General features: G+C 41.4%; 1 protein-coding gene across 1 annotated transcript in view; it reads left to right on the top strand.

Moving 5' to 3' along the window:
- The first annotated feature begins 901 nt into the window (after positions 1–901).
- The window catches only part of TBC1D8B (TBC1 domain family member 8B), a 34,489-nt gene continuing 12,724 nt past the window's right edge, over positions 902–22,666 (top strand). Inside the window, exons 1-12 of the mRNA XM_029959187.1 lie at positions 902–914; positions 1,273–1,323; positions 10,050–10,160; positions 12,964–13,082; positions 13,695–13,920; positions 14,859–15,099; positions 16,572–16,779; positions 18,169–18,336; positions 18,821–18,970; positions 20,122–20,272; positions 21,586–21,800; positions 22,419–22,536. Of these exons, the coding sequence (XP_029815047.1) occupies positions 902–914; positions 1,273–1,323; positions 10,050–10,160; positions 12,964–13,082; positions 13,695–13,920; positions 14,859–15,099; positions 16,572–16,779; positions 18,169–18,336; positions 18,821–18,970; positions 20,122–20,272; positions 21,586–21,800; positions 22,419–22,536 (1,771 nt within the window). The remainder of the gene's footprint in view (positions 915–1,272; positions 1,324–10,049; positions 10,161–12,963; positions 13,083–13,694; positions 13,921–14,858; positions 15,100–16,571; positions 16,780–18,168; positions 18,337–18,820; positions 18,971–20,121; positions 20,273–21,585; positions 21,801–22,418; positions 22,537–22,666) is intronic.

The following is a 22,666-nucleotide window of genomic DNA, read 5'->3' as shown; positions in this document are numbered from 1 at the left end:
GTTCCTATAGAAATATAGTTTCAGCTGAGATTTTTGCTTAAGGGAAAATGCAGGACTTATGATGGGGCTGCAAACAGTAAAAGCAGTTTGAGTCACAAGGGCAGTTGGACTCTTCCCATAAAATGGAGAGACTTAAGTCTATCTCAACCTTTAGGTGGAAAGATCTGCACTTCTCAAGTGACTTAGTAACAGTTGGACAGGATACCTCGGCTGTGTGATTTAACATAATATCCTTGCATGTTTAACACACACCAGCACAGAAGGTAGCCCTGTCTTTTCACCCAGGTTTAAACTGATGTTTATCCTGTGCAGATTTGAATGGGGCTGCACTCCTGCAGCAGCATAATGGCTGGCAGGTTGGAAGAGACCAAAGAAAATCTACTGGCTTTGGCAATTTAATTTTGGTTTCAAGAGAAACTTGAAACTAAATTGTAGCATTCATGCACGGGTTGTTCAACTGTTAAATATGCAGAATGCAGCCAACACTTATTTATATAGCTATTTATTTATATGATATTGACTATGGTTATTTGAAGGAAGTAATTTACAATTTCTAGGAGGTCTTTAATAAGTGAAATAAAAATTCTGCAGCACTAAATGGATCTTTGTTGCTGTAGAATGCATGATTAGACTGTAGCATGATTATGCACTGATTAAGAAAGTTTTCAAGTGGCTATAAATAAATTCTTCCAAGCTGATAGAAGGGCACTCTTTGCATCTTAACACTATTTGATTAAGAATCGAATGCCTGAGGGAATGGAAAAAAGGAAGACATCCAAGACCTTGAAACAAGGAGAGGAAAACGAAACAGACATTTTCCAAGCAGTAGCATTTTACTGTTAAATATTTATCCAGTTAACAAAGTTTGAGTCTTACATAAGCAAGCAATGTATGTCCTAACATGTCCAGCATGTGTGAGTCACCAAAAGGCAAGCTAAAAGGGTAGGAAATGCCAAGGGCATCTCAGAAAATCTGTGTTAAGTCCTTAATTTCTTATATCCAAGGGCTTGTCTAATTGTGGACAATGAAATGGTAAACACTCTCTCTGGGAATGCTCTTAGAAGAGCAGGATCTGGGCAGGAACCGTTCTGTTGGTTCAGCTGGTAAATCTGCAGCAATGTCTGTTACTCAGGTGGGGGATGGAAGAAACTGCCTCACGAAGAGCTGTGTGCCAGTGCATGTGGGAGTTGTTTGCCTTGTCTCATTAATGTTTGATCTGTGTTAAGTTACCACATGCTGGCTAATGACTTCTATTTAATTTTTCCTTTCTAGTAAAGGTAGAGCACCAGAAATTTGTTGTTTCCTATTCTGTTACAAAAACAGGTAAGAGAACAGTATTAGCTAAACCTACATTCAGTCCCAAAGGTGAAACTTTTTAATACTACAACTTCTCTTGCTGTGGTGCAATGAGTGATTGGAAGAAAAGAAAAAAAAATGTTTCGTGCCAGTACAATTCACCCAGTTTTGAAGCCTCCCCATGAGTTAAATGTAGCTGCACACTCAGGTCTGCTTTCACACTGGTGCCTTTGAGTAGGTGGTTGTTACACAGCTGGAACTGGACAGGCATTGCCAAACAGATTCTGTGAGTGCTTGGCAAAACCTTGCTGTGCCTGTGCTCACAAATAGACCAGTGCTGGCACCAGCTGTTTTGGTAGTGAAGTACTATTGAAAGGCATGAAGGAAGGCAGGATAAAGCAAAAGTGCCAAGATTGCAACGTGTAGTTAGTGCATGATGTGCACAATTTTTTTTAGGAAGAGCTCAAATTAGAGGCTGAGTTTAAACAATTGTGTGCTGGATTTTTTTGTATGATACACAATCAATAAAGCATTATCCTTGAAATCTTAGGAAGGTCAATTATGCTGGAAAGAGAGTGCTAAGGGAAGGAAACTGCAGGGAAGTTCCTGGGAAACAGGAAGATTTACTCAATTCAGTTGTAGCAAATGACAGGTTCTGTCAGGACCAGGAGTGAATCTTGCATGGAGGTAGGAAAAGACAATAACTCTGGGAAGTGTCCAGCATCAGCAACCTGGATCAGAGGAGACAGTGGGGCTTCCACCCCTGCAAAGCTTTTGTTTGTGCTTTTTGTCAGCTCCAAAAGATACCATTTAGGAAGTATAGTCCTTTCAAGTGTAAGGCCACAGGGAGACATTTGGAGCTCCTTGGGACATAGTGAAGAGATTGGAGAAGAACCAGCAAGAGCAGGGGCTCAGTGACAGGCAGACTGAGCAGCTGGGTGGTTGTGATCCTGACTTTTTGGGAAGCTGGGGATTATGCTGTGCTGACCAGTGTCCATACAAAGCAAGTCCTGAGGTCATCCCACAGCCTTGGGAAGTCCTTGGCTGCCAGGTATGTATGGCAGAATAGTCCTAGCACCTGATTTTTTGAAACCAGGATGTGAGGGAACTACTCTTTAAATCTGCTCTTTTTGCTGGTGGATGAGTGGCTGGACATGATCCAGCAATGTGCACTTGGAACCCAGAAAACTAAATTTGTCCTGGGCTGCATCCAAAGCAATGTGGGCAGCAGGTCAAGGCAGGGGTTCTTCCCCTCTGCTCTGGTGAGACCCCACGTGGAGTGCTGCAGCCCTGGGATCTCCAGCACAGGAAGGACATTGACCTGCTGGAGGAGGAGGCCAGCAAGATGATTAGAGGGACAGAGCACGTCTCCTAGAAGGAAGGGCTGAGAAAACTGGTATTGTTCAGCCTGGCTTCAGGGTGACATAACTGGGGCCTTCCAGTACTTGAAGGGAGCCTACAAGAAAGGTGAAGAGGCACTTTTTAAAGGACAAGGGGGAATGGCTTTAAACTGACAGAGAGCAGATATACATTAGATATTAGGAAGAAACTCTTCTTGGTGAGGATGGTGAGGCACTGGCACAGGTTGCCCAGAGAAGCTGTGGCTGCCCCATCCCTGGAAGTGTTCAGGGCCAGGCTGGATGGGGCTCTGAGCAACTTGGTCTAGTGGGAGGTGTCCCTGCCCATGGCAGGGGGGTTGGAACTGGATGATCTTTAAGGTCCCTTCTACCCTAAACCATTTTATGATGATTCAATGAAATCAGGAGAAGACATCAACACAGACGACTGTAGTAAAAGCTGATATGCAAGTTCAATCCTGACGAGTCTGAAAGCCACTGTCTTGTTCCTTAACATGATAAATTGATTTATTCTAGTGCAGAACAACTGGTAAAGTCAGTCTGCAGATAACCTGAAGAGCCAGTCATTGAGGACAAATGCTGAAAGTCTTGCAGGCAAATCATGAAAACACTGAGACCACAAGTCAAGCTGCTGTTAAGGCAAATTTTAGCATTGAATTGTGCTGTGTGATGGAAGCAGTGAGGCAGACTGTCGTTATGTAATGTGGAAGGTAAACAGGCAACGCCGACCATATGTCTGCTCCTGGAGCTGGGGGTCTGGGCTGCCGTGCTGGGTGGTGCTCACGCATCCCTGCCGGCCTGGGAGTTTTCCCCGTTTCTCTCCTCGCCCCAGCCTCCGCGGCAGCGCAAGGCTGAGCGCTGCCAGGAACACACACCTGGGAGCCAAACACCGTCCGTGGTGACGTCTGTCTGTCTGTCCTGCGGGCTGGGCCAGAACTGAACACGGGACTTGTGCCGCGGGCAGAGCGGCCACAGCAACCTCCGCCCCGCCTGGGGCAGGAGCAGGGGAGGGGCCGTGTGCGGTGAGCGGCACAAGAGCTTCTCCTGCACCGGGGCGCGCAGTGCCCGGGACACCCGAATCCCCCGGGCCGCGGGGGCTGGCCGAGCGGGGCCCGCACGGCAGGCGCCACGCGTCCCCGGCCGCGCAGGGCCGGCGGGAGCTGTAGTCCTGAGACAGCAGCGCTGCGAAGCCTTGGCGGCGAGGACACAGCTCCCCATCGTGTGGGCGGCCCCCTAAAGCCCTCCCGGTCTCCCCTGCCCGGCACCGCAGCTTGCGAGCGCGGAGCGGGGCCCCGGGGCCGGGGCGGGGCGACAGCGCCGCGAGGTGGCTGCGCGATGTGCTGAAGCCGAGAGTGTGCTGTCTGAAAAATGCCCTCAAGCTGTGGGTGCAGAGCGCTCCAACCAGTACTTCGTGGTGCAGAGGCGCGGGCTACGGCGAGGAGGCGCGGAGGCGGCTGGCGGTACTGCGGGCAAGGGGCAGGGCCTGGGCAGAGAAGGCGGTCTGCCGACCCCGGGACCCCCGGCCAGCGGGGCAGGGAGGGCGCCCGTCCGAGTTCGAGAGCCCTGGAGCTTCGTGGGTTTCTCCCGGGGCTCTCCTGTCCCTCCTTTCGGCCCCAGGTGCAGCAGAGCCCGGCGGGGACGGGCACCGGGCAGGGCCGGGGCTCCGAGCAGCCTCTGCCCCAGCGCAGCCCGGCGCCGCTCCACGGGCAGCTCGGTGGAAGGGGACGCGGCTGGAGAAGGACGGATCGGGCTTGCTTTGGCAAAACGCTCATTTCCAAAGCCCTTTTCCTCTGTGCATCTGGGGCTGCTTGAGATGAGCTCCTGCTCAGGCATTTCTGGTCTCTTACTTTAAAAGCACGTATGTGATCTGATGGAGCTTGTCGGGAGGGGTGGGTCAGGAAAGTGACAGGGCATTGGCCACTGTATAATAAACTATTCCATGAGAACTTCGCGGTATGGAGCCGAGTTTCTAATTCTTGTCTGTTTGTATCATTCGGCAGTGCAGGGGCCCCAGCTACCGCTGAGACCTCGGTGGTGGTGGTGGTGTTGGCTATTCTGACTAGAACCGACTCCTTCATAGTCTGGTGGTGTCTGTCATTGACCCCGTCAAGGAGAAAAGAGCTGCAGGGAATCAGCCCAAAATTGTTCCGTGGTGGGATGTGGTTCTCGAGTGTTTTGCATGTCTCAGGGCTCTCTCTAATTGTGTCATCCTAAAGCAAGCTATGTTAAACATGAACCATATTGTCCTGTGGAAACATTTATCAATTCTGCTGGATGAAACCACAAAGTCCAAACTTCTGGCTGATGACATTCAGATGTAGAAATGTCCCTCACAGCTGGAGGTGGGACATTCTTCACTGGCATCTGAACCACTGGCAGGGCGCATGGAAAGTGTGAAAAGAAAGCATCCCAAACCCTCAGGTTGTCTTCTTGGCATATTATAGATAGATAGCTAATGTCAGGCTTTGGCTTAGAACCAAGGATGATATACTGCAGGCTTGGAAGTCTTGTGAGGATCAGGCTTGATGGCCTCTTCTCTGCCTTGATATATTTGGAAGCCAAGGAAATGGATTTGGTATGAAGGTTGTCTTTTTGTGTGATAAAATTCATTTAAGGACTGTGATTGAAATGAAACAATGAAAACTGGAAATAGTTGTTCATCTGAAAACCTCTTCATAGGCTCACAGCTGGCAGACAGCTGGCCTTCCTGATGCCCTTCGGGTTTTGATGAAGGTGAGGCTTCTATCACTGCTCTCCTATCCTTGATGGCTCTTCACAGTGTGGGAAAACAATTGGATGGGGTAGTTACTGTACTAAGCTTTTTTTTTAGTTGACATTGCATGTTTTATTTCTCTGGCTTTTCTTATGGACTCTCGGTAGATTTCATCTGAGCAAGTTAAGTTTTTCACTGGACAGAAACAAAAAGAGTGAGGTGTTCTTAAGATTAACAGGACAGTTGGATAAAAATGCAGTTACATTTGTGTTTGCAGGTTTTGAAATATTCGAACTTGGCTAGATATAAGCCAGCATGATTTGCTATGCCTAAGTTTGTGTTGCTGTGTGTCACTCAAGAAAATTAGAGCTTCCTTTAGGAAAAAGAAAAGCACAGCTGTTGTCTAAGGAAGTCATCACAGATGTACCAGTAAAATCTTGCTGTCCTGAAGAGCATTTTGCAGCTGGTGAGACAAGGCTGGAGGTGACTTGGCAGCACTGAGGGACTGGGGGGTTATGAGTGAAGGAGGCAGGCAGCAGCACAAGACCCGGTCGGTCGTGAGGGAAGAGGGGGCAATGCCTCAAGACAGGAATGGGGAGAAGGATGGGCAGTGCTGCAAGGTTTGAATAGCAGTAACAGGGACTGATTGAGGAGGCAGCAGCAAAAGATTCGCAAAAATGCAGGGGTACACTTGGTTAGACGGGCTTTAAGGAAGGGAGATTTGAGTTTTGAGGAAGCAGCCAGTACCTGGAGAAAGATACAGACCAAGGAGCAAAAGATAAATGACAGCAGAGACAGTTACCTGAAGGAAGGCAGGGAATTCTGGTGCAGCCCTAGGTGTAGAATGAAGGCTGCAGCTGGATTTGTTTGGTTGACCCCTTTGGACTGACAGTTACAGCAGGGCTAGTTTGTAATCTGTAGGTGATACAGGGAGCTGTTGTGGCCTGTGTGCGCACCCAGCACAGTGACAGTAACACCTTGTACTGGTTGTGCTCAACCTTGGCTCTCTTCCTGCAGATGTGCACCTGCTTAACTTTACATTTCAATCTCTTTCCGTTTTAGACCTCCCCTAAGGATACAGGTGCTGTAACCTGTCTGACTGGTTCTCCACTGGATAATTATCATGTGATGGACTGTCCCAAAGTGTGACTGTGTGTCTGGCAGTGCAACTGTGTGACCATGTCCTCTGGTTGTTCTGCCTTCTGCAGAGCCACTCTGGGAGAGGTGCTCAGGTTTTCCAGAGTGTGTGGATAAGAATATAGTCATGGATGCATGTGCTGTAACCAAAGTCTAGTGAGATTAAGCATGCTGGTCACAAAGCTCTTGCTTTGGTTCTAGTTTAGGCAGGACCTTGATTAGGAGATGGGTATTTCAGGAGTAGTGACGTGAATGAGCATTTGGTGTCATAAAATTGCAGTCTTTCACTGAAATGTGAGCAAACAAATTGTTTTCTGCTTCCACAGTTTTGTTTTGCCTCTTTCTGCTTGAGAAAGATAAGTAAAATGCAACTGTGAGAGTAGAAAAACTTAAAAGTGATATATATCATTGGAATTAGTCTTCCCTGCTTGTTGTATGTGCTGTGCTTAGAAAGGTAGGGAAAACCCTTGACTTTTACTGTAATTAATTACTGACATCAAAGGCACTGTTAAGCGTTAGAGGAGAGACCAGACCTGTGCTAACTTTGCTTCAGAAGAACAGTGCTCTTTTAAAAAAAAGAAGCATGTTTGCTTCTGATTCTTCATCAGTAAAAGAAAACTGATATTAGTGTTTGCATTACACTACTCCCACAAAGGATAGGAAGGAATCAAATTGCTGTAAATAAAGCAGACCCTTAGCAATAAAAAAACTGTAACTGATGCTATTTCAGGAGCAAAAAAATCTTTGAGATTGTGGGTTGAAAAGGACCCAAAACTCTGCCAATATTAGTACTCTCTGGATGTACTTGGTGAAATAAATATTGAAGAACAAAGTGGTGTTGCTTCCAAATGGCAAAATGCTGGGCAGTTATTGACGTGTAACATACTGACTTTATTGCCCTAACTTGGTACCATTGAGAGCAAAATTCATTGCTGATATGTTTTTGGGGCATGTCCCTGAGCTAATGTTGGTATTTTGCTGACCAAGGCTTTTATAAACTCTTGTGAAGAACACATCCATATTTCAAACCTATTCTGAATTCCCTCTTTTTTTTTTTTTCTAAGGTATTTTACCCCATTTACTGAAGTATTTAAGATATTTCCTGGTAGTTTTACTCAGGCAGCTATGAAACTGAAAATGTTTTCTAAAAGCAGAGCACTTTCTCCATAAATACGCACCACCTTCTGTAGGTACAGCTGAATTCATTCCCTGAGCAAGGCAGGAGGATGATTTAGGTGGAATCCCCAGGAGAGACTGTGGGGTCTCACACTGAACAGAGATGAAAGTAGGTGACCCTCTGTAGGTTGTCCCTAAAATTGGTTCCCTTTGGGAAATAACAATCTAATGGAGTGCTTTCTGAGAATCACCCAAGAACTTGAGGTTACAGAAACCCTGACTGATAATAAAGTATTCCAAACATTGGCAGCTCATGGTGCACTTTCAGGACTAGGATAGGAAGGTGAGTGATCCTCAGCTTATTCCTCACAACTGTACCAGTGGCCATAGTCATGGAATTAGTTTGTACTAATGGAATTGTACTGTACTAAGGGTGTGTTGATCGGCTTAAGCACAAACCTGTAGTCCAAGATGCCATTCCTGGACACAGCAGCACTGACTGGTGGGACTGCTGAAGTGACCTGGTACAGTTTAGTGTGTCTAAAATCTAATGTCCTTCCAAGCAGGTGAAAGCTGTGATGGCATTTTGAGGAGTGCTGCTTTCTAGTGTGCTGTGGTAACCCTTGGCTCAAGCCAAATTGCATTAGCCTCATAAATGCTCAATAATGTCCTTGCACTGTATATTATAACAGAAAATGTTATTAGGAGAATTGTGAATGAAATCATGCTGAAGCAAAGCCAACTTTGAGATCAGCTCAGTGTCATGACTCATTCAGTAAGCCAAAGCTCTTTAAACAGACATAAGTGTTGTTACTTATTCAATGTCTTTCTTCCGTCAGGAACTACAAAATAATTTTACTTTCCAACAGCAACTTTCAATCTATGAATTGCAGAAAGACCAGAGAGTGTTTTTGTTTGATGTAAAGTACTGGTCTGTTTTGGTTTGTTGTTGTTTTTGTTTCTTTGTTTGGGTTTGTGTGTGTGTTTTTTATATTTATTTACTTCCATGATTTTGAAGAGAAGCAAAAGCATTCTGGAACTTGAATAGTCACAGTAAGATAGTCCCACAGGCTCTATGCTGAAGGTGTATCCTTAGGAAATGCATGCTTTGAGGATGAGTGTCTAAACGTCTCAATTTTGCCATATTTTGCTTTCTTGTATTCTTTTACAGATGCTATTTTTCAGAATTCCAGAGGGGGTTAATGGAAAGAAAGTGGAACACAAAGTACAAGAAGCCAACCTAAAATTTCTGAAATAACTTTTCAGGGATGCATTTGAAATTGTCTAAATCTAGTGCTTCTATAGTATATTAAAAGCTAGAATCAAAAGATCATTTTCTTTAAACAGGGAAGAGTATTTAAAGATTTAAAGGTGCTGTAAGGGATATATTAACTTTGCATGCCAGGTCTCTCCCCAAATAGCACTTTTTGGGAATACCTTGCATCCGTGATCTCAGCAGGTTTGTGGAACAGACTTTACAGCATCTCTGGGTAGTTGTGTTTTGCTTTTTTGGGTAATGTCATCTCTTGTTTTGCTGTTCTTTGGTAGGAGAATAAGAGCCTTGTGTGCTTGCTTCAGTAGCTTTGCTTCAGTTGAACTTTCTGATTCTGTGGCCATGCCAGAAGGATGCAAACATAGGAAATACAGGAAAGAAGCATAAGATCCTGTTGCTTGTATTTTTGCTCGTGTTGTAACAAGAAAAGGTTTTATTGTGCATCAGGAACTAAAAGCTTGTGTTTTTTCTTCAGTATGGATTTTTCTTTTAGAATTCCCTGATCCTTATATTTTAAAGGAACTGTTAAGATATCTGGGCTAATATTTTTATTACTGTGCAGCGAGAGAGAATGATTTGCTGGCCAATATAAAATACACACTAATTTTCCCAGGAAACATTTTACTCCCAGTTCTGGAGAGATGAAATTATCTCCTTAATGAAATTAGTATATTTTGTTCTGTATTCTGTTTAATGGAAGCTAATTCAATACTTAGTGGCAGGGAGGTGATATAGCCAATTATGGTCTTCCAAGGGCTCTTTCCTGTGACTGGAAAACAGAACAACTAGTCAATGACTAATTAAGAGATTGTTCAATTACTGCTTGTGCTCACTGAAGGCTGGGAGCTGCTGCCCTGTTACGTTTCCAGTTGTCCCCTGGTTTCCCACACTGCATGGCTGTCGCTTCCATGGGGGTCATATCAAAAAACTTCACCCTCATTGTGTGTCTGTAATGGCTTTTACTGGATCTAAACATGATCACCTCCCAAAGAAGTTCCTCTGGGAGTATTTTGTGCTCAATTGTGCTTTGTGTTTTCTCAGAGTTCAATAATCCTCACTTGGGCAGCATTCCTGTTCCTTAAGAAAGGACAGAGGGGAGTGTACCTTTCCAAACTTCAGTTTCACTGTGCTGTGTACATTTCCTTGAACCCCACAGGTCTTCTCGTGGGAACATTAGATGCAGTTTTGGACTCTACATCAAAAGTGGCCCCGTTTCGCATCCTGCACCAGACTCCAGACTCTCAGGTCTACTGGTCCATCGCGTGCGGTACGTCCTGGGCTTATACAGGGAAAAAATATGGGGTCCATTTTTTGGATTAATCCTCTTTTATCGTTATTCATTCTCATCCCCTCTAATTGGTTTAAAATCATTTGTGAACCTGAGATTGACAGCAGTGGTTCCAGTTGTTCAGAATAGGTCTCTGGGCTCTTCCTATTACACCTTCTGATCTCCTGCCTTCTGCAGGGGTCCATCAGGTACCAAGGCCTTTGGGAGCTCACAGAGTGACAGAGGCACGATCTTTTCTTCTGTAAGCTGCAGGTATAACTTGACACAGTTCAGGATGGACTCCTAAGGGTCAACTTATCCCAAAGTGTGCTGTAGGTAGGAATAACAGTAGCTGCTTATCCTAATACTTTTATCTGGTTTGTCTTTGCATGTTAAAACAAGCCAGGTTCCCAGTCATGGTCAGAGCTGAATTATTCCTCATATCTGTTGCTCTCATAGTCTAAAAGGTTCTCTCTCTTTCTTGTGTTGCATTATTAATCAGTAGGAATGGAAAAGTAAATTAACCTTAAGGGTGGAGTATGTGTTTGGTTTTTGTTTTGTTTTGTTTTTTTGTTTGTTTGTTTGATTGTTTGTTTTTGTTTTGTTTTGGTTTGGTTTTTGTTTGTTTGTTTTTAGGTTTTTTTTAGTTTTTTATTTTCACTTTAAGTTTTGTAACTTCTCCTGAAAATGAAGTCTTAATTGCTTTATACAGGCTACTTAACTACTGGGTGTCCAAAGAGGCCTCCATCCCCAAAGCTAAGAGGAGCCTGTTATTCTTTGCATGCATCATTGTTTTTTCTTCTGAGGCACGGTCTTAACTTCATGTTGAAATCAATTAATATTGCATCTGGTTTAATGCTAAAGAGTCATTGTTGTGGAATTAATCTATTTCTTAGTTTTTTTGAAAACTCTGAATGCATCTGTAGTACAGGGAAAGAGAACCATGTATTTTAGTTAATTTTCCTTGCTTTGATGTATTTTAATTAATAGTGTTCTTTAAGGAAGCAAGACTCCATCTAGACTTCACTGGGCTCTCAGCCTTCCTTTTAGGTGCCTGTGGCAAAAGATGAGCTTTGCAGGAAATCTGCCATTTTGCAAACACACGTGCATGAGTAATTGCCCTAGGAACTGTTACACCGTTTTTACATTGGATTTTGCAGTTCTCTCTTTATTAGGAATCCGCAGTGTGTCACCTTAAATGAAAACTTGTGCCTCTTGCTGTCTTCTCTATGCAGTTAGCTGTTTTGAAAATACAGATTTGTTCTTGTAGCTTTAATTTAATGTAATTCGTTGCATGTCACTTGAAAAGGGCAGCCTTATAAAGTGGATGGAATTTGAACAGTTTGTGAATTGGCAGTAAATACATTTCAGGACCACTTCTGACATCATCAGAACTGGTGGTGACAGGCTATTGAAAAGGTACTTTGATACATCTGTTGGAAGTATACCCTGGGGAATCCTACTGCCATCAGGTCAGCCCTTGGGAAAATACAAAGGATAGTCTTCATTTTAGGACTAAATTTGTATAAATTCTGTGCTGCACAAACATACTTTACACCAAAAGGCTACATGTGTAATTGTACTTTTTATCAGAAAACAGATTGTTTGTTCCATGAAGAAATTGATGGGATGACACTTTGTTCTTGCTTTATATATGAAGGGTCTGAAACAGTGCTCCTAAACCATTTAAACAATTTTTAAACAGTTTCATCTTTACTATTTCCCCTCTGTGCTTCTGATTTACACAAATAATTGGTCTACATGTGTAGTCTGAGAAAAAGAATTACTTTTGCTCTTTAATTGCTGTGTTAATTACTCTTGATATAATTTTTTAAGTGTTGCAAATCTACCCAGTGTAATACAGTCTGACTATTTAACTGTATTTAGAGCAATTTCTGTTCATTCCCAAGGCCACTTTAATTAATTCTGTGGAGTTTTTAATTAGCCCTTACAAAGTAAGTTGAGAAAAAAGCAATTGTTAAAGGTGTGTTCTTGCTTGGGGGTATTGGAAGTATGTAATTACACTGACTGATTTGATTTGTGAGCATTCTTCTGGAGGATGGAGCTGCCAATTAATTTATATTCTAGAATGCCTTTATTCAATGCCTTTATATGAATTCTATCTCTCTCTTTCCCTCTCCCTGTCCCCCAGCATGTGTTGAGGAGTCACCTGTCTTTGAAGCACTAACTCAGTAGTGAATTTGCTGGAACTCTACTGTTTCACTCATGTCATCTCAATCTTTGCTGCCTCCTGGTGATGTTTGCTTTATGTCCTCATGTGTTAGAAGGGGTTTTGCACAGCAGGTCCCAGTCTTGGAGTTCTGCTCTGGAAGCTGTTACGGGCCAGTGATCAAAGAGCTGAGGGTATCAAAGGCCTAGATTTCATTTTCTTCCGAGCCTCATGTGTTTGGTCTCACATTTCCCACATTCTAGACTATTAGACTGGGAGTGTTGTGGTGATGCTGAGTCTGTGCTGGGGAGGAAGGAACTGTCAGTCCAAGTCAGGCTTTAGCACCGAGCCCACACAATGCTGACAAAGCTGTGATGCTTCTGGATCTAAAGGCCAGAAATAGAGCTGCATAAAGGGCTTGAAAGATAAAAACACAGCATTGCACATGTTTAATGTACACTGGGTACCTTTGCAGTGTACACAAGAGGTAACAAGAAATTTGAGACTTATGATTTGGACTTGTGTAACTAAAGTATTCTGCAAATCAGGAATTTGCTAAGTATTCTCTTGATTAATACTTTTAGTGAAAGTCTCTTCTGATTTTAAGCAATACTAACTTTCTCTTTTAATCAGGATCCAGCAGAGAAGAAATAACAGAACACTGGGAGTGGTTAGAACACAATGTTATGAAGACTTTATCTGTATTTGATTCAAATGAAGATATTACGAGCTTTGTCCAGGGAAAGATAAGAGTAAGTAACAGGCACATGACTAAGCTAAGTATTTTTTTCCTCTAACGATACGTGCATGATATGTCATCTGTAGAATATCAAAGTACAGTATTGTAATGCTGCCTAATTCTGGTTGAATAATATGTGACTGTTAACTTTAACACACTCCATTGTTCGTGTTTCTCTGCCCTTCAAGGTTGTTTGACATAAACTTCTCTTGGTAAATGATCAATGCCTTTAGATAGTGGTCTAAAACTGTCGATAAATTATTTCATCATAATTTTAACAGTGCCTGGGAAGTGTATGGTCTCTTTTTGTGAAAGTGCAACAGTTTACTCTATATATGCTAAATATTTAACCCAGAAACTCTTGGGATTAAGTGAGGAAAATATGTTTCTTTCAGAAGAGGAGACCCGGGAATGTGTGTCTTGCCTTTGTTGTGTGGGAAGCTTGGTGGATGAGTTTGAAATAGCACATTTGATTTGTGACCTGTGTTTTGATCCTCAGACTATTCTTCCTGTTCTGAAACTTACTCTCCTCTTCAGAGAACGCTGTGCTGTGTGTAGGCAGGTGCATATATGACACTCACTCACATGGATGCATATATAAACTAACAGGATTTTTTTGTTTTAGGGTTTGATTGCTGAAGAGGGAAAAAGTTCTTTTGTAAAAGAAGATGATCCTGAGAAGTTTCGTGAAGGTCTTATGAAGTTTGAGAAGTGTTTTGGATTGCCAGAGCAGGAGAAGTTGATTACCTATTACTCGTGCAGTTACTGGAAGGGCAGAGTGCCCTGTCAAGGATGGCTTTATCTTAGTACCAACTTCCTTAGCTTTTACTCATTTTTGCTTGGAGCAGAAGGTAAATTAGTCTGGATGCTAAGCCTAGTCCCTTCATGCTTTACTGCTGTCTTTCAGATTAAGAAGAATTTTTCCCAAGAGAGCTATTTTGCCATGTGAGCAGACGTCAACACAGGAGAGAAAAAACTGACAGCATAACATAATTTATGGAAATTAATACATTTGTGTAACTTACTACACAATATCCATTAGTTTGCTTCCTCCATACAAACTTCAGAAAGAAGACAGACAGTTGCAGTTGACTGTAGCTAAAAGCTGTCCATCATCTTTAGTTCATGTGCATTATTAACTCAGTCTGTGAGGATTACAGTTATGTCTTCACACACAGGCTTAATATGTCTCATGGGTGCTCTACACATTGGTGATAATTGCACATACCTTTTTTTTTCCTGTTTTCAAACATTAGCTTGAAATGCCCAAACAAATGCCTCAAATAGTGTGAACTGTAACTGTATTTATGTGAAAAATTGCAAGCATAAAAAAAAGAGGATGCTTTCAATGCTAATTTTTTTCTGTACTGGGAAATGCCATAGCTAATGATCACAGTTCCTCTGCATGCCAATACATGGTTGATTTAATTTAAGCAGCCCTGTTGGTGAGCTGTTGAAGGGGGTTGGCTCATATGATGGTGTGTGTTTGCCATTTGCAGTTTCACATAGGAGCAAAGAAAAGGTGGTGTAAGCTTGTGTTGTCATACATGGTGTGTCTTTTAAGGTTTTTCTTTCTATAAAACTCTTTCTTATCGAATTATGTTTTAGGAAATGTGAGGAGAATGGGTTTTGTGCTTGTTAGTTTGTAGCCCTTTCCAAGTGTGCTATCATTTAGCTGTGTTGCTTAATTATAATTTATCAGTGCTGCTGACTACGGCTTTGCTTTTTTTAATACGAGGGTAGTAGCTACAGAGAAGTGACTCACATCTCCTTATATTTGTATTTTCAGTAAAACTTATTATCTCCTGGGATGAAATATCAAGACTTGAGAAGACTTCCAATGTGATTCTGACAGAGAGCATTCATGTATGCTCCCGTGGGGAAGATCATTATTTTTCCATGTTTTTGCACATTAGCGAAACATTCCTTCTTATGGAGCAGCTGGCAAACTATGCTGTTAGGAGACTTTTTGACAAGGAAACATTTGAGAATGATCTAGTCCTTCATGACCCTCTGCAGATCACCAAGAGGTAATGTATTACACAGAGTTTATCTGCTCAGGGCCCAGCACTTGTTTAGGCAAAGGGGAAGAGAATCCTTGTCTCCAGGAGATCTGTAAATGTCAGCAAAGGTGATGTTCTCTTAACCAAATGTCTCATTAAAATGTAGGACCAAAGCCATGTTAGGCATTGTAATTTATTGTTACTTTGCAGGATCCAAAGTCTATATGGAGACAGGAGGTGATCAAACCTTCAGAGCTGTTCTTCCAACTATAATGTTTATAGTAGTTTGAATTTTGAAAAGGAGTTCTTGCAGCATTTAGGATTAGAAAGTTCAAAATGGAGCTGTGCTGTCTCCAGAGAGACCTGATGAGGAAGGATAAGGTGGAGAAGAAATCATTTAATAAACCTGTAAATGATAACTGCATGGCTTTTCTGCCCCTGGAGGTGGGTGATAAAACTGATGAGTTGCAGATGGATTCATGGCTTTCCTTATTTGCAACAGCATTTTGGGCTGTAGGAAACCCATGAATGTAAGTAACCTGGTGGTCAGGGTCCTTCCTTCTCAAGAAAGGTGTGTAATTATTCCTTGTAGTAGTTTTATGGTTTCTTTTCAGTTCTGGCTTCTGTTGAAGAACATACTGCCTTTCCTCAAAGAGCTGTTCAAATTCTCCCTCAGATGTTCTGGTTTTGATCTGTGGACCACAGCTATTTACTGTAAAAAGTAACTAGGAAAAGGAAGTCTATTGTTAGGTGATTTTAAGTCACATAAAGGGACTAAATTGGAAAATGGAAGGGGACACTGTTGGAAAATGTTACCTATCTGCAAATTAGAAATTATGATAAAGCATTTTTCTAAGAAATGTTTCTATTTAAAGCTGCATGCACCCATGACTCAAGAAAAAAAAGCTATTTTGTTTTATAGTACACAGATAATAAAGCCTGGTTTAGGTTATATTTCCTGGGTAATTGATCCCTAAGTTTGGTAGCAGTGCTGGAGAGGGATGTTGCTCTACAACCAAAACATTGTTTCTGGCTGCAGTTATCTGTAGAGAATTAGGATATGGCAGATGTTTACAACATGTGCTGCATTTCTACCTAATTAACCCTCTGTCAAGCCAAAACTTGTTTTAAAGAGATTACTCTGATGTGTGGAGAGACAGAGCAGATTAGTGTGTTAGTATCTTTTTCTGCACTACCTATAGGCCCTGATTCAGCACAGTGCTTTACTGTGGAAGGACATGATTGAATTTATTCCTGTTCAGTTATGTATTTAAGTATTTTGTTAAGTGGCTGTACAGGTAGGTGTGGTCCAACCCTTTGTTGCCTCTTTCAGCAAAACATTGAACCCTCCAGACTGACCCCATGGATTATGGGAAATAATGATGTTTTACTATCTTTCCCAAGATATTTTCGACTTTCGTATTTGTAAAGGCATTTAAAACTCATTCAATTTTTCTTGTCTCTTTCCTGCCTTTTTGTTTTGTTTTGTTTTAATCCAGAGGCCTAGAGAGCCGTGCCCACAGTGAGCAGTTTACTGCATTCTTCAGGCTACCTAAAGAAGAGACCTTGAAGGAAGTTCATGAGTGCTTCTTATGGGTTCCTTTCATTCATTACAATACTCATGGAAAAATGTGCATTTCAGAAAACTACATCTGCTTTGCTAGCCAGGATGGCAGCCTGTGCAGTGTAATCATTCCACTAAGAGAGGTAATGTGAACTGCAAGTCTGCCAGTTACACCAGCAGCTTTGCTGGGTACAGAATCCAAACTTTTTAATACTTAAAAAAAAAAATTGCTTAGTTCTTGAAGTTGAGTTAATGAGAGATATTAATTCTTGAGATAAAAAGTAAAGAATTGTAGAGGATAGAGGATCTTGAAGATTAATAATCACTCTGCTGTGTTTCTTGGCTCAATAGTGCAATTCTTTTTGCAACAGTTGAGCAGTGCTGTCTCTTCAAAAGTCAATAGGAAAATCCAGTTGTCAAGTGAGCAAGTAGCAATGCCATTACAGCTGATAGTCTCACCAGACTGAATAAGGACCATATAGTAAAGGACACAGCATTGGTATTTCTGTAGAGTACTATAGCAGACTGCAGAATGACTTGGGAGAAAAAAACCCAAACAACTCTCCATCACTGTCTTGACTTCATGTGGGGAATGGGCACTGGCCCATTTCAGTCTTCCACTGTTAAAAGCTTTTCACCAACATCCAGATTACAATAGCCTACAAATTAACCAGGTTCTATAATTGCTCTGTAATTGCTTTACATGCTCTGTGTACACACTGCCTGACATAAGACACCTGAAATAGAGGGTGAGCTGTACTAATTTCAGCAACACTTCATGTTTCCCACCTAGATAAAGCAATTTCTTTGATTATCTGTAAACAGTCCTGCAAACAATAAAGACTTTCATAAGCTGTGAAAAACAAGATGAGGCTGCTTTAAAGGAGCTGACTCTAAATTTATTCTTGTGGACTTTCAGTCCCTCACTGTTTGTTCTACAGAACTGCAGAGTTACCTCATTTCAGTGGTTTTCCATTCTTTAACAATGTGAATGCATCAGCGATGCCAGTCAGCCTAGATCTTCATGATTGTCATACTTGTACTTGCATGATTAAAGTGTATTAACTGCTCTAATCTGTGACTGTTCCATCATGGCAATTAAAGTCAGCTCCTGCTGTCATGTGTTATGACAGCTGTCTTTGACAGGGTATTCCCAGTGGAAATTCAGTCTTGTAAAACTTGTTTCATTTGATTACTTGCAAAAGTCATGTTTTGTCTGCTTTTGGAGGGTAAAAAAAAGGCAACAGCTTCAGCAGGTATAAGGAGACAAGATTTTCAAACTGAGAACTCGCAACTGGGAAAACCTTTTTGAAGATTTCTGGTACTCTGTCAAAAATCTATTGCATAATTCTTAGTACCTTGTGCTAAAATAGCTCCAGGCCACTAACCTTTCAAATTGTAACTTGTGTTACTAATCTGTGTGGTGCTTCATACCTACTGTTTCATTTACATGTGTATTTTTAATAAGTTTGCTCTTTTAGAAGTAAGCTGGTAAAATATCTTGCCTAATTTATGTGTCCTTGGTTCCGTAGGTCACAGGGGTGGATAAGGCAGATCCAGCCAGCAGAGGAGTCAGCATTAGTACCAAAGGAAAAACAGCTTTTCGTTTCACAGAGCTTAGAGATTTCGAACAGCTTGTGGCAAAGCTCAGAATGAAATGCAGTGCAACTTCAAGTCCACAGCACATCATAACTACAGAGGTAACTGCTCTGCTAATTCTAATTTCTTAAAACCTGTTTCTAGGAATCGGGTGGTGTGGTCTTACTAAGAGTTTATGTATCATTGTCAGTGCTTTGCTGTGTAATGCAATATTCTTATATTTAAACCTGACTCTAGACACAAGATAGTACAGTGTCCACTGTACCTCTAGATTTCAAGTTGTCTAAATTTTTTTAATTTTCTCTTTTGAAAAAACATGTTCCCATCTCTTGCCTTCAGACCATTTACATAAAAACAAAATTCCACTTGTGTGATGTAAAATTAAGTGTAGCTCTGTCAGTTTTTGTTGGCCTCTTATTTGACTGAGGAAGTTGAAGAATGATTGTAAGGTTGTTTCTAGATATAAAGAAGTCTGTATGTGTGGTTTCAGGCATGAAAAATAAGAAACCAATGACAACACATCCCTAAGAAACATTATTTATTATATTTGCAGTATGTAACTACCACTGTTAAATTTTTTTCAAGGTTGCAGCTGGTTCTGCCTCTGATCATACAAAGGATTTTGATGCAGGACCATCAAAGATGGGTCAGAGAGATAACAGCAAAACAGTCGGTACAGAAGCCTTAATGACTGTCTACCATCCTCAGGATGCTGAGAATCTTGACTCTAAAATGGTAAGGGATAAAATGGCCAACAGCTTGGGGAATCTAATTGCAAAGGACTGAGATTTATCAAAATGTATTCCAGCAAGGTTGCTGATTTCCTCTGGGGCTTTGCCAGTCTTCTTTCATCTTCGTTTTCTGTATTTGGAGTCCACAGGGTGCTTCTTCATGGCTCCATTCAATTTTCTGCTCATCTTGTGTAATAATGATGTGCCTTATCTTCATGGAGCTAATTTCTCCTGCTCTTCCACCCCTCAGGGAAGAGTTGGCTGTTTGTTTTATGATAGTGAGCATGTTTCATTTCTATCTGAATTGTCAAGATACAAAGTCACTACAAACTCTTTGGGAGCAAGGAGGATGTTATAAGAAATTGACTTAATTTCTTCCTTGCTTGATTCTTTTGCACTCCTGTCTAACAAAGTTATGCTCTGGAGAATGTTTATTTAATTGTTTTTGCTGCAGGACATCAAATTTTTGCTTCTCCATAGTGTATGCAAGAAAGCAGATTTTATTTGAAAATAAGTCTTTCAGCAGAACTGGGTAAACTAAGATATGAAGTTTTTTTATAGTAAAAATATCAGAAAATAAATGTCCTGTCCTTTGGGCAGGACAAAAGGGAATCCAGATTTTAAAATTCTGCTTTTTATGGTATTTTGAGCAAAAGTGGACAAAATCTACTTGTCCTTTTTGGCAACTTTAATTGTTTTAACAATGTTAAATCTTAGTGCTGCATGCACAGAAATGTTCACCCTCTCTCAGCCCTGGAGCTTTACATGAGCTGGAGCACCTTATCAACTGTTGCTTTACTTCAAAGAAATGTTTGTTTGACCTTACTGTGCTGTGGCACTTGTTGGTTTGTGTCAGGTGAGACACTGGATTAGATTTACCTTTTGTCCGATCTGGTGTAGACTTTCTTGTAATCATATACTTTAAAGAATAGTAGGTCATGTAGGAGATGGCATTTTATGCCAAACTTGTGCTATGCATAGGCTGGATTTTGCTCTGATTTGCTTCAGCATTCATTTCACACATCAATACAGATGCTAACACCGTAATTTCCAGTTTATATAAATATAACTGGGAGCAAAATTTACTTTTTTTCTCTGAAACCTGAGGAGAATCTACCAGGATATGTAATGCTTGTTGTCTTCTGCTTTTCACAGTTGAAAGAAAAAATGAAAGAACAGTCATGGAACATCCTCTTTGCCGAGCGAGGACATGGTGTCAGTATGTTTCGAACAAAGAAGACTCGAGATCTGGTTGTAAGAGGGATCCCAGAGGCCTTAAGAGGAGAGCTCTGGCTGCTCTTCTCAGGTATTGCATAACAAGTCTAATTGACTCTTTTTGGAACTGTACTGTATGGATGTTCTAGTTACTGACAATAGTCTAGTTATTGACTTCTAGTCTAACAAAAAGTGCTCTTACCTCTGGCATTTTGTCCAAATCTTTCTGAAGAAAGACATTTCAAAATCATGAACAAGAATTTGCTTATTTTACAACAAACTCCATTGAAACATAATAATAGTAATAAGTGCTGTTCCAGGGGACAGTCAGTTTCAGCAAAGCCTCTTCACTTGCTAGAAAGAAAAGCATGTTTGTGGGACTGTGTTGTTTTGGTTTAAGCTTTTGGAGATGATAGTGTTACCAGACACACAGAAAATGTTTTCCTGGCAGAGAATTTGGCCCCAGTTACAAGCAGCTGTTTGCTTACATGCTTTTGCTTGGTTTAAAGAGTGAGCTATACAGGAATTGTGGATTGTCTTACACATATGAGATCTCTTGTCCAAGCTCTGAGTGTGCTTTTGTCACCTCCTTCTGTAGAACACACCTGTGTCAGAGCACATAACTTGAGGAAATAGAGGCCCAGGGAATTAAGACCCTGCTCTGCAGCACTTCTGTTCCTGTTCATTGAAACACTCAGAAAAGCAGCAGCCACTGGCTTGATCAGGGTCACACAGGAAGCCTGTGTCAGATTCAGAAAACAAGCTGAAGATTTGGAGGAGCCACCTTATCTGCTAGCTGTGCTCACTGTGTTCCTGGGGAGAGCTTTCTCCTCTTCTAGAGGATCTATTTATTGTAACAAATGCATTTTATCCTCCTCATTCAGCCTACTGTATGGTTGTTCCTTTTGAGCATGTGTGAACATGGATCTGTCTTTGCCAGTGTTCTTTGAGGATTACACAGGCATTTATACTCCTCTTACCAGCCCAATATCTCTGTCTTAGGAGGTGCTGACATAATTAGATAAATATTAGTCTTTTGCCTGGTTTTCCCAATCTATTCTCAGCTCTACAAATGAAAAGGTATTGTGTTCCTCAGAAAAGTTGGGCAAAATTGTAGGTGAAAGGAAGCCCCCCTCCCCAAACAAACAAAAAAGTAAGTAAAAATCAACTTTATAATGGGAAGTGACTTAGATTTCCTCCAAGCCTTATTTTATTTAGCTTTTCTGTTTTCATTTCAGAGTAATTCCATTAATTTCAGTAGGATTACTCTAATACATTACTACAGTAATATCTGGAGATTCATGAGGTACCTCAATAGCCACCAGAAGTTTTTATATAAATTGCAGACAATCACACAGTTACTTTACTATTGTCCTCTAATATCATGCAACACTGTTTTGGCAGGTGCTGTAAATGACATGGCATCCAACCCTGGTTATTACACTGAGTTGGTGGAAAAGTCCTTAGGAACGTGCACTTTGGCTACTGATGAAATCGAACGGGATTTGCGTCGCTCCTTACCCGAGCATCCTGCTTTTCAAAGTGACACAGGCATTTCTGCACTCAGGAGAGTTCTTACAGCTTATGCATACAGGAATCCTCAAATTGGATATTGTCAGGTACAGCAGTTTTGAGAGTCTTAGTGTTGGTTGTCTAAGTATTAGCTCATGATGGCAGTATAGTAGAACTGCATAAAATCAGTCATAGAAATGTGTGATGGTTTCTTGCTCAATGGTTCACAAACTTTGCTTATTTCATCTTACTGTGTAACATGAGTTTTTACTTGTACTTGAATTTGTTGATAAATGCTGTCATGGGCACTTCATGTATGTGTTTGTGTTCTAACTAGCCATTTAGCATTTAAAAATATTTTTACATAGTTAGAATCATAGAATCGATTGGGTTGGAAAAGACCTCCGAGATCATCGAGTCCAACCCTTGGTCCAAATCCAGTCCATTCACTAGATCATGGCACTCAGTGCCACGTCCAATCTGCATTTAAAAATCTCCAGGGATGGTGAATCCACCACCTCTCTGGGCAGCCCATTCAAGTACTATGTTCTGTTTTTAATAATATGGAAGTAAAAGCCTTATACTGGATATGGCTGTAGGTTATCCCAGCACTCTAAAAACGTGCTGCAAAGTGCTTTCAGAAATATAAATTCTGACTAATGATAACAGTTGTGGTTTAGCCATCTTTCCTTGTAAATGTTTCCTTTCCTGTTTGAATGTTACAGGCAATGAATATTCTGACATCAGTGCTTCTACTGTATGCTAAAGAGGAGGAAGCCTTCTGGCTTTTGGTTGCTGTGTGTGAAAGGATGCTCCCCGATTACTTCAATCGTCGAATCATTGGTAACATCCATCTGTCTTTTTATCTATCTAGAATTGAATGTAAATGGTCATTCATTAAGGACAAATGTAAGGAATGAGATAAAGACTGACCAGTGGAGAGAAACTGTTGAATTTGGTTCAGTATTGTGGA

Source organism: Manacus vitellinus, unplaced genomic scaffold (genome assembly GCF_001715985.3).
Source record: "Manacus vitellinus isolate BGI_N305 unplaced genomic scaffold, ASM171598v3 scaffold_19_pilon, whole genome shotgun sequence".
Lineage (NCBI taxonomy): Eukaryota > Metazoa > Chordata > Aves > Passeriformes > Pipridae > Manacus > Manacus vitellinus.
This window is presented reverse-complemented; position numbering and strand designations above follow the sequence as displayed.